The following is a 12537-nucleotide window of genomic DNA, read 5'->3' on the forward strand; positions in this document are numbered from 1 at the left end:
ACATTTGAAAACTAGATTCAGGCATTAACTTACCTTGGCTAAGAGGGAAGACTTTACTGTACAATAGCCACAATTGATTTTATTCTATGGAACAGCACAAAAGACCATTTTAAGAACTGCTGCACTATTAGAGAGCTTCATGACAGAGAGCAATTAGAAAGTTGGCAGAAAATGTTATATATGGACTGATTTATTTTTATGTCTATTTTATTTTACAAAATGTATACACTCCTGGCCCCAGTGGCCACCTGCTTATGCCGCATTAGGCCTGGGCCCAAGAGCACCCCCAGACTATGAACCTGTTCCTTCAAGGAGAGTGTCTGAAGAAGGGATTTATGAAGAGCTTTTTTTCCAGCAGGAACGCGGGGGAACAAAGTTCCGGAACCTCTTGAAAATGGGCACATGGCTGGTGGCCCCGCCCCCTGATCTCCAGACAGAGGGAAGTTGAGATTGCCCTCCGCGCAATCTCAAACACAAAATCTCAACTCCCCTCTGTCTGGAGATCAGGGGGCAGGGCCACCAGCCATATGACCATTTTCTCCGAGGGCAACCCACTAAGTTCCACCACCTCTTTTCCCAGAAAAAAAAGCCCTGGATTTATGATTCTTGAAAGCTTACACTTTGAAATCTTGTTGGTCTCTAAGATTCTGCTGTACTCAAATCCTGCTGTTCGACTGCAGACCAACATGGCTACTTGTCTAAACTTCTCTCTAGCTGTCTTCCTTGTCTTTTCATCACCCACAGCCCCTTAGTAGACCAAGGACCTACCTGGGCTCTAGCACTTGAAAGAGGGCACCTGGGATTCTGAGAGCAATTGTATCAACTGCTCAGGTCATTTTCTCATTCCAGAGGTCAACCAGTGCATCAATAGAACAAGAGCACCAACCATATCAAAAGGAAAATTCTGTAGAGCACTGGAAGCACTGGAGTTTAGACAACATTTAATATTTAATCTATTAGACAACATTTAACATATTCTCTCTCCATTCAAAGATGTCCGAACGACCACGAACTATTTGCCTATCTGGATACGATGTTGTACTCTCATATTTCCACTCACCAACTTATATTCTTAAATACAACTATTTCAGCTAGGGATCCCTGGTCCCCCATTGGGCAGGGGATCTGCTGCTCCCACCATCCCCTCCCCACCACGCACTTGGCTGGTAGGGGGAGATAGGCAGGGGAACAGGCTTCCTGGGCACATCAGTGCATCATTGTGCTGCCCCAAGAATGTGCACATGCTTCCTAGTAGGCTGAATTGGGCCCGTTTGGGGCCTGAATTGACCCACTGCGAAGTGTGTGTGTGCCCCCAGGCCTGCACAATGATATCACTTTCCAGAAGTGGGAAGCAAAACAGCAACAGAAAGGTGAGTGCTGGGCCTCCCCCCTCCTACTAGGAGGGTAAGGGAACCTGGCAACTCTAATTCAGAATAACCAGGCAATATATGTATGGCAAAGACAATGAAAAAGAAGAGCTGGTAAGTATTGTTTGAAAGCATTTCTTATGCCTTTGAGCAGTACCAGCAGGTAAGGCTTTTCCAGAAGATAATTATCTGAGGCAGGAATATTAGTGCTTTGTCATATTCCAAAATACCATCACTATGTACCTATAGCCCTAAATACCTATGGACTTAAGCCACTTACCATTATCTGGGAGAATATAAGTTTTGGTCATAACTTGTGCATTTTCTTTTGATTTTGCAGGTTTTTTAGACTCTTGATTCTGTCCATGCTTTTCCTTCCTCTTTGAAGGTGGAGGAGAAGTTACTGTGTCACCCGTGTCAGTAGATTTGGACTAATAATTGTTCCACCCAAAAAAGAAAAATGTAACAAGTTAGCATTTAATTTGTGGAAATTTGGAAATAGGGTTGCCAACCTCCAGGCTGAAGATCTCCTGGAATTACAAATAATCTCCAGGCAACAGAGACCCATCCCCTGGGAAAAAATGGCAGATTCAGAGGATGGACTTCATGGCATTATACTCCGTTGAGAACCCTACCCTTCCCAAACTCCATCCACCCCAGGCTCCACCTCCAAAAGCTTCAGGAAATTCCCAACCAGCAGCTGGTGGCAACTCTCTTTGGAAAAGAACTTCTGCATATCTCTTTCAAATATACACATAAATTGTTTTACTATTTAAAAATTCTAAATTTTAATCTTATCAATGTGCCTTGGCTTTAATATGAAAAAGCAATACTTCATGACAAAGTGATATTTCCAGAATTAAGTGTAATGCAGTATATCCCAATAGCAAGAACACATCTCTGAACAAGTAACAAGGAGTATCCAAGTCAAGCTAGTCTCCAAAATACTCTTATTGAAACACTGGAAAGATAAATAATCCATTTCTATTCCATTCCAATGCACAAACTTGCCATGAGTCAAAAATAACAATGATATGACATCTACCATTCTACCTGACAGCTTACACAGAGCTAACAAGACATTACTAATCTCAAAAGCAAAGTCCTTCTCCAAGCGGTGGCAAGAAGAGAACTGAGGGAAGGGGCCACTGCTCTCCATTAAGGCACATGACTGTTTGGGCAGAAAACGGTTGCTACGTGGCTCGAGAGCAATGGCCCCTAACGGGCTCTAAAAGAAGTGCTGAAGAATTCTCCGGTGGCAGGCCTGTGCATGCGCAGTCTCATGTGGGACTGCACAGAACAACAATGAACATGGGAAATCCTTGATGTGGAAGCAGTCCTGGTTTTTCTTCAAGTTTTACCCATTTTATTCAAATAAATCAGTAAAAATAAATGTATTGTATTTGATACTCACACTCCCCTTAGACTTCCCAGATGATTTGGACCTGTAAAAACATATAATTATATTTTAGGATACCAGACAGAATATTTTCAGTGTCATAAATTTTTTTACAAAATAGCTTACCTGTTATTAACAAATGTTATGTTTTTCCAAAATGCCTGGCAGGGCCGGATCGAGGGAGGGCAGGGTAGCCTGCCCCCAGCACTGCCAAAGAGGGGGCACTGGGCATGGCTGCCAGCTGCCGGGAGCACGCCGCGGCTTGCCGTGTGGGAGGCTGAGCTCAGGGTTGGGAGGCCCTCGCCTGCCCTGCCGATGGGGTGGCTGGCTTGCCACGTGCGCAGGACCTCCAAGCCCTGTGCTCAGCCACCCGCGCGGCAAGCCAGCCGCCCCAGCACACACCCGCACTGCCACCGCCAGTTCCATGGCGCACCAGGTGCTGGAGAGGGCAGCTTGCCACACAGGCGGAACAGGGCAGCAGGGCAGGCAAACCATGCGGAGGGCCTCCTAGCCCTGCGCTCAGCCACCCACGCAGCAAGCCGGCTGCCCCAGCGCGCACGCACACCGCTGCCACCAGCTCCTCAGTGCACTGGGCGCTTGGGCAGCCAGCTTGCCGCACAGGCGGCTCATCTCCCACCCTGCATGATGATGTCACGGAAGTGACGGAGCAAGGGTTGCACTGGGTGCCAGCAACCCTAGATCCAGCCCTGGTGCCTGGAAGCCAGTAAGCAGCAACAGAGAGTATTTTGAAATAGTCCATAAACAATTGCTGTACCCTGTCTTAAGCAGGATGCAAATCAAAGAAAATCCCATAAAAATTAACCATAACACTGTCTTGGTGAGATGGGACTCAGACTAGCATTATAAGAAATAACTGAAATGTTGCAAATGGTTTCAACTAGTCAACCCAGAGAGGCCATCTTAAATCCCAATTGCCCTGTGAACATATGCATGTGAAAAGGACCTGTTCTTCATGGTCCGAGAAAGGAAATTAACTTTTTACTTTTAGTAAAAATACATTTGTCTGAGAAAAATGGAGAGTGGGATTAGGAAACAGACAAAAACCCTCTCCAAAAGAGTAGAGGCATGGGGCCAGTGTGTCTAGTGGTTAGAGTGTTGGACTAGGACCAGGGGAACCCAAGTTCAATTTCCTGCTTATCATGAAACTTACTGGGTAAACTTTAATTAGTCATCCTCTCTCAGCATAGCCTATGTTATAGGATTGTTGTGAACATAAGAGGGCTCACGGACTAACCTCTGGGCTACATTACAGCCAGGAGGCAAAGCTAGGAAGGGCTGGCTGCATGTACACAGTCATAGTTAGAAGCCAGTGGGAGAAGAATGCGGAGGAGCGCAGTAGGACTTGGCCCCAGGACAGCAGCCTCACATGGTCCTCACTGCCTTTCTTTAACAGTGGAGAAAGCAAACAGACAGTCTCTCATTCTCCCTCCCTAGGCACCAGCAACTGCTGGGGATGCTTGTCACAACTTGGCAATTTGGGCAGTTTCAGGGCATTGGGCCAGATCCACTGGGGTGAGTTGTGCCAGCTCACCCCCCCTTTATGAGAAAAGGGCTAACCCCCCTTTATGAGATCCCCTTCTGGTGGAAGCTGCAGTGGGGCTGGCCATTGCAGGCTTCACCCTGGCTTGCAGGGACCACCAGGGTCACACCTGGATGAGACTACACCTCTTGTTATTCTGCGGTGTCCAGCTGGGAGTGAGAAAGGCATGCCATCGCATAGCAGCCAGGTCGTTCGATGGTAGTGGATCCAAGCCCTATGCCGTGCCAATGCTACGATAGCTGTAATCAATAAAATTGTGGCCTATTTTCATCCGAGTTCTATGAATATTCTTTGCCCAGGAACAGCCTCACACATAGCCTATATGGCTGTACAATAGAGGCAGATAGATCCGTATATGCTGCCCTGAGCTTGTTGGAGGAAGGGCAGGATAAAATGCACTAAATAATAATGATGCACTACATAATAACAGCACTCCACACAACTTATTTTTGTCCACAGAAGCAATTGTAATTTTTCCCATGTACACTGTCACAAAGACAAACGTAACATCTGAACCAAGTAATCAAGGGCATAGATACAGCCAGGGCTTTTTTTCAGTGGGAACACGGTGGAACGGAGTTCCGGAACCTCTTGAAAATGGTCACATGGCTGGTGGCCCCACCCCCTGATCTCCAGACAGAGGGGGAGTTTATAATGCCCTCCGTGCCGCTCGGTGGCGCGGAGGGCAATCTCAACTCCCCTCTGTCTGGAGATCAGGGGGCGGGGCCACCAGCCATGTGACTATTTTCTCCGAGGGCTACCCACTGAGTTCCACCACCTCTTTTCCCAGAAAAAAAGCCCTGGATACAGCAGTAACTAAAACTGTATAATTTGGCCTAGTTCTTCATATCTATGAATCCCAAAAGTTAAAATATGGAAATCCCATTTTCACATATATACCACATTGCAGCATGCATCCAGGTACAAGGCATTTTATGAGTGTTTTTGTTGTTGTTGTTCACAGATAGTTAGCATAAAATCACAGAGTATCAATTAAACTTACCCATAAGATCTCCTAACTGTAGGTTTGGTAAACAGTAGTTCACTATAGGGTAACTTCTTAAATTTGTCTCTGCCAACTGCTACATAAAATTGCCCATTTTCCAGATCCAGTCCACTCTCGACAGGTTTTCCATCTAAAGTATAGAGCCTATAAAATATATATAATAGTTCAAGTTTAAACTGTTCATGAGATAACCAAATGCCATTCTTTAACAACTGTAATACAACTTCTCATTCCAAAACCACCAAAGAATGAATCACCTTCTCAAAACATTGGTAAGTCTGGAGATATAGCACATATCTTGTTCAAACTGAACCAAAATAACTAACCCTGAGTCTACTTTTCCCTATCACAAGAACAGTGTTGACTAAATCAAGGAACTGTATATCGCTCCCACTTGCTCAATGAACTTTCAGAAGTCAAATTCTCAGTAGATTTGGCTCAAAGTTGCTATAGTAAACCAGACCAATATCCTGTTAAACTTTACAAACTGTATTTTTAAAAAGTGATGTATATCAGTGCTTCTCAACATGTAGAGTCTAAGGCAGCCAGGTCTCTATTTTTCTTTAGAGGATTTTAATCTCCACTCCCACCCCATGCTTTTTTATTTTCAATTTTTCTGCAAGCCTGGTGCATTTTTCAAGGTTGTAGAAAGATCTGTCCTGTCTGTTTGTGGCTCCGCTCTCTGGATTTAACTATCCACAGAATTAGCCATGTTGAAAATTAGATATATTGGATAAAAGAAAATAAATCAGAAAGGCTGTCCCAGCAGCAGGAGGAATTCATAGAGAAGAAAATGCTGAAAGTACTGTTAACTATTTATTGGTTGATTTGACTCTTGGAATGGGGGAGACCATGTAGATTTGCTGCAAGGGTTTTCATGGCTTATTAGTTCTGAATGTCTACTTTCCCAGATCTCCAGATTTTATTCAGCCACCAAGGGAGAACACTAGCTCAAAAGCCATACAGCAACCCAAGTTTTTCAACACATAGATGGCAATGACTGCAGCTTTGAGGGTTAAGCTTAGAGTAATATATATTTATTAACCATAGTACTGAAGAAGTTTGTATATTGCAAATTTGAATTTTTTATATGTGTTTCATAAGCATTTTCACAAGCTGTGCTGAATCCCCATGCTTTTCAAAAAAAACAGAGGAGCAGTCAAATCAAAGAAATCTTTCACATGTCTGCAGCTTTAGAGTTAGAAAGTTATCTTCTGAATGCAATCTTTCCTTTCATCTTTTAGGTCTTTCTTGGACAGGGATTACTAGAATGCACTCTTTAATCTCTGCCTGAAGACTGAATTCTGGAAATGTAGGAATTTGCTACTTGTAGATTTAATATGCTTCCTACACCAACCTAATCTTATTTATATGCTATGTATACTGCCAGCTGCTGCTACCATGCATTCACAAAATATTGGGTGGTATTTTAATGTGAGCTGGAGGGGAAAAAAGATCCAAACAGCTTTTCTGTTCATTAAAAAGGATGGAGGGGCCTCAATGCTATGCTACGAATCATGGCAACAATATGTATGAAAGCCATGGGGACAGGGGCTGTAGCAGGGATAAGAATAGAGTGAGACTGAGTGAAATAACTGTCTGAATTGAGCCCAATGAGCCTTCCTCTATCTTCATCCTCCAATGGAAGACTCACTTATGTTGGAGGAAGCCTCCTTAGACTGGAGGAAGACTTCAAAGTTTGGTGAGTTGAGTGGAAGGATACAGGCGATTATTTAAAACAATGCCTAGAAAGAATACTGACAAATTTTGAAGATGGAATCATTTACAAAACTTCCAGTCAATGCATGCAAGACTGCACACTACGCTTTTTTAGGTACTGCTGCTTGGTGTCAAGCAAACAATATGGAGCCTGGCTGAAGTCAACTGGAAAACTGGTCATGGCAGCTTAAACCAACTCATGCCTAACAGAATCGGAAACATGTCTAGTTCATACCAGCTAATCAAAACAACCTAAGATGTGATGTTAAAGAATAGTTCTAGGTAAGGAAGATCGAACACCTGCCAGTTCATCTCACATCCTGTTTGGCAGTCACCAACATGGAGCTGATTTTTCCTTTGATTTTTGCATAAGTACTTCTTGATGATGCTAAGGCTGCTGATTGGTTTGAATTGGCACATGTGCAGATTTGCAAAAAACCAAACCAACCCTGATCAGCAGGCATTTGTGGCCATTTAGCATCAACCAAGCAGGCCTTATCTGATCACCACTTTCAAACATTTCAGGTTTGACTGTTGAATATGTTCATGGTGAAATTTGTAGCATCCCTAGTCCTAGGCAACAGCATCTTTTCTTTTTTGAAATCTGGTAGCTTTGAGGCGGAGCTGTGGCTCAGCAGCATGGCACAAGTTTTGCATGTAATCCAGGTTACTCATTTAAAGGATCTCAAGTAGCAGGTATAGGGGGGAAAACCCTATCTGCTTGAAAATCTGGAGAATCACTGTAACTCAATACTGAGTTATATGAACCAGTGGTCTTATTTGGTATAAAACATCATCACATGTGTAACATATTTATTTAGTGCCCAGCTGACAGAGTGGTAAAAATCCTTGAGCAAAGGTGTTCTAAGACACTAACAGTTGATAATAGCAGGTGGGACATTTTCAATAAATGGATATCAACCTTTGAACCAATTTTCACATTGTCTTGAAAGGAGATTCAACTTGTATACCTGCTGAGCACACTACAAGTTCCATTTTTTTCCAGAAAATATTATTTCTGGACAGTGCTAAGAACTGCCACTTGATAAAAAGCAAATATCTACATCACGACTTCCTCTTACCTGTGCACAGCTCCATTTCTTAGTGTGATTTTCTCAGTAACCATTTCAAGAACATGTTCCCACTGATTCAATGTTTTCCTTGGGATAAAAAGACGCACTGCTGGGCTTACAAGATCACCATTTGCAATCAGGCTGAAAAAATAAAAGAAAGTTACAACCAACCGAATGTTCTACAAAATGAAGTAGAGCAAACTGACAATCGGAAAATCATTCTTACAAAACAGTGCACGGCTCCTGAAGTGGCTTTCGAAAGCGCGCTGACACATTGATTCTGCTGTGGATGACTGGCTTCACCTGAAAGACCCCAAAATGCAATGATTTATTCCGTCTGTACTTGACGTTAGGACACCATTTATAATCTTTCCTTATTTTTGTCAATCCTAATTTTTTTTCTTAAAGTACCTTAAGAAACTTTGTACTTCTATCAATTAAGTGTATTGTACGATATCACTGTGTACTTATGGTTGTCTTTTATTTGTGCTTCTATTAAAAACTCAAGCAAAAAATTGTCTTTGTTTTTTCTCCCTTTTCCCTCCTTGTGGCTATGGGTTTCCAGACAGGAAGACTAACTTGATTTTCAGTTATTCCCTTAATGATTTACTAGTGGGTGTTGCTGAGTCAAAGGAATGGTGGACTCCCCTCATCAGATCTGCTAAACTGCTTAGCTGTTTCTCATAGTTCATGCCTAGTGACTTAGAAAAAAAGCCATATCTCATTTCATACTAACAGCCAAGAACCAACAGGCTTTTAAAAGTATAATTTTATATCCTTATTTTTCATTCAAAATTGTCTGAACATATTGCAAAAACAGCTTAGAATGTGGGAAACAGGGCTAAAAGGAATAACCACAGGGCCCCATATATATGAGAAGATAATATCAGTGCTAAATCATATACAGAATCAGTAATTAGTTTTTCTTGTGAATGTTAAATATAAAGTAGTACTTCTGGGTCAATGAGAATAGGCTCAAATAGTTGCCTCTGACAGGCTATAACCATAACTGCAAAAAGACAGGGCAAAAAAAGGCAAAAAAGACAGGGTTTTTTCCCCACAGATGTAATGCAGGGATTCCTATTTGCAGTTGAGATCAGCCATCTATATCTGTTGATACAGAGTTCTCTGACTTAGTGCAAAGTACAACTACCTCTGTAGCAGAGCAACAGTTTATAGAACCAACCCCCACCCCCTGCCAAGTGATGGATTCTCTCTCTTCACCTCAAACACTTTGCATATCAGAAAATTCTGCTGCAGGGACTTCATCAAAAGCACTAATCAGTGAATACAGTTATATAGAACACTGACAGCATTTTCTAAATATACCTGAAACCATCAAAACCAACAATTTTTTTCAGAGAGATTGTTCTCCAAAGTTGCAGTACATTCCTTTGATGCGCCAGTAGAGATGTAAAGATGTTTGGACATATAAGCTAATACTGAATTCATAAGGAACCTAAATATGTACAGTAATCACTGGAGCAAAACTTTTTAATTTTTTTTAGTTACAGATTTAGCTGAACCTACTTCATAGCTCCATGATCATTGCTGGTGCTGCTCAGTGGAAAGATGTTAAACTTCTTTTATCACCCAATGCCATAAACTGCCTCGGTTAACAGTTCAATCCCGCACAAAGTTCAAATTGCTTAAACTGGAGTATCTCTGCATAGGACTTTACTTCAATAAATATTCTGTCAGACAATATGAACACATCGGTGGAATGGCACTGACTGTTCCTCACATGCCAATCATCACTTCCTGTTTAGTGATCAAGTGATGAATACACCTTTGTCATCCAGTTTGGAATTAGAAAGCTCGTCATACATGCATGTCAATACTCAATTGGCCTTGGATGGCATGGAAAGCTGCAGGCCAAGGGGCATTGTGGGAATTAGTTGGTTCCCTAAGGAATCGCAGGCCAGGAATGGCCCCCCAATAGAAAGTTGCACCAGCAAATACCATGGCATAGCGCATAGGGTGCCATGCAATGGAAAACAGCCCCCACTCCCCCCCCCATAGGAGCTGCCTCAGCCCCAAGCACTGTAGGAACTCAGGATGCCAACTACAGCCACAATCAATCATTCTCTCCCCAAACCCTCACCTCCACATCCAATCACAGCCCATCCCCTCAGTACTACATAACCCCTGCCCAGGCACTGCATTGTTTAGTAGGTAGGGTGAGTGACACAGGACTCGGTCTGAGGTCAATGCCACATATACTTAGAGCAGCCAGTGTTGCTCTTCAGTGGCAGGGAGGCTCTTAACATCACTGAGGGCCCACTTAGCACTAACACTCAAAGAGGAAAGCAAGTCCATGGCATGTGACTAACATGTCTCATTTCAGAACCCTAACAGGTAAGCCCATCTCTGTGGTTCATCTCAAAGGAGTGACTATGCACTGACAGGTAAGCAGTGGTGGGATTTGAGCTGCTCCAGCCCAGAAGTCCGCACTTGCTTCCCCTGTTTCCCTTGCACAAACCCATGTGTTACCTTGACACTGCTAGCTCCCACAACAAGGCGAATGGTGCATGTGCATAGGAATGGCCTGAGCCAGGCCCTACTGGCACCATGCCCCATGTAATGTACTGGGGCACAGTCCCAAGGACATGTATCCAGGACAACTGATGAGGGAGGAGGTTTGGGAATCGGGATTCCCTCCACCCCATACCAAGCTATTAACACATTCCCTTGCCAGCGCATCCCATCCTCAGGAGGGGGACAGGGCATCACTGTGGTTAGAGGCACCTGGCAACTGCCCCACTGGCCAAGCAACCATGGGGCCCATTGCCTTTCAGCATCAGGGCCCTAGGCAGCAGTGGCAGAGACCCCCCTCACGTAATCAATAAGTGTCATTTGAATGGTTACAGCATGTGCCTCCCGTAAGGGTGGAACTACAGATGCTGGCAGCTACCCACAGGTATGGCTGTCGCTGGCACAGGAGTTGCTGCCAGAGTGCAGTGAGGGAGGGGGTTGTGGCGTGGCATCCCTCCCAAAATGAAGGATCTGCAGAGCAGCCCATCGGATGGGCTGTCTCATTCCCCCTTTGTGATTTGTGGGGGCAAAACAGCTGCTCTGAAGCTTTTGCATGCCTCTCACCTCTCCCTATGTGGAGGCTGAACCAGAAGCTCTGGCTGTACTATCTTAGTGCCTTTTCACTGAGTCATGGCAGTCTATGCAATGGTATCTGACTGGACCTGGGTGGCTGGTGGTGATGTTGAAGCTGTGGTGGGGTGTCTAATGCCTGCAGGCATGCCTCCATTGGAGCAGTTGGGATGCTGGTCTCGGGTGTGGGGGTTGTGGGTTCATACTTGCCCTCTTTCTGTTTTTACTTTTTCAGGGGTGGGTCTGAATGTGTGGGCAGTACTTTTGCTGCTGGTCAGACCCTTGCCAGGAAAGGGGTGAGTGTCTTGTCTGTTGCAGAGATGCTCGTCCCCTGTGGGCTGGGGGGCACTTTGGATCCCATGCCTCTGTTGGGGTTTTACTGTTGTTGGGTCATTCCTCCCTGTTGGCTGGTTCTCCATGGGGATGGGAGTGGCATTAAAGGACAGTGGCTAGGTCGGTGGCCATTGGTTGGCTTCACCTGTGTCTGCCACTCATGGGGGCATCACAGGCCGATTGATGGGTGCTGCTGAAGTTACTATGGACTGTGGCATGCTTGCTACGCTTCCTGTGCCTTGCAGTAAGGCATATTTTGTTGTTTCCCCCTGCAGAATGTCCACAGCGAACAGACTAGCAGCATCACTTTTGCATCGGCAGCCAGCTGCCTCCATGGTCATCAGGATTGTGCTGCCCAAAATTGTGGACTCAAATAGAGCGAGACTTGATTAAATGGAATAGATTGAATTTGTCATGGTTGGGAAGAATTGCAGCAGTCAAGATGAATGTGCTGCCAAGAGTGATGTTTTTGTTACAGACAATACCAGTTATTCGGGATTCCAAGCAGTTTGAGAAATGGCAGAGAAAGATATCGGACTTTGTTTGGGCAGGCAAAAAGCCTCGAGTGAAAATGAAAGTGTTACAGGACGCGAAAGAGAGAGGCGGAATGCAACTGCCCAACCTAAGACTTTATTATGAGGCAATCTGCTTGGTTTGGCTGAAGGACTGGATGATGCTTAAAAATCGCAAATTGCTGGCCTTAGAGGGATACAAAAAAATATTTGGATGGCATGCATACTTATGGTATGATAAAGTAAAAGCGGACTCTATGTTTTTACACCATTACATTCGGAGAAGCCTCTTCACAATATGGAAAAAGTACAGAGATTACCTACAAGAAGGAATTCCCTCCTGGGTGGTTCCTTATGAAGCGATAGATCCGAGAACTGTTGATAATGAACAACAGTGTTTAACGTATAAGGAGATAACATGAATAGAATTTTCTAAATTAAGAATAAAGACGCAAGAAGAGT

The 12537-nt window shown here is 44.1% G+C and overlaps 1 protein-coding gene across 2 annotated transcripts in view; it reads right to left on the reverse strand.

Annotated features, from left to right (window-relative positions):
• DCDC2 (doublecortin domain containing 2) overlaps positions 1-12537 on the reverse strand; it is a 76648-nt gene that overhangs the window by 25524 nt on the left and 38587 nt on the right. For both annotated transcript variants that reach the window (XM_054984353.1, XM_054984352.1), the window contains exons 4-8: positions 8352-8428; positions 8135-8266; positions 5331-5477; positions 2782-2812; positions 1648-1798 (exon numbers count right to left, since the gene is read on the reverse strand). In XM_054984353.1, the coding sequence (XP_054840328.1) occupies positions 1648-1798; positions 2782-2812; positions 5331-5477; positions 8135-8266; positions 8352-8428 (538 nt within the window). The remainder of the gene's footprint in view (positions 1-1647; positions 1799-2781; positions 2813-5330; positions 5478-8134; positions 8267-8351; positions 8429-12537) is intronic.

This window comes from Eublepharis macularius, chromosome 7 (genome assembly GCF_028583425.1).
Source record: "Eublepharis macularius isolate TG4126 chromosome 7, MPM_Emac_v1.0, whole genome shotgun sequence".
In the NCBI taxonomy this organism is placed as follows: Eukaryota; Metazoa; Chordata; class Lepidosauria; order Squamata; family Eublepharidae; genus Eublepharis; species Eublepharis macularius.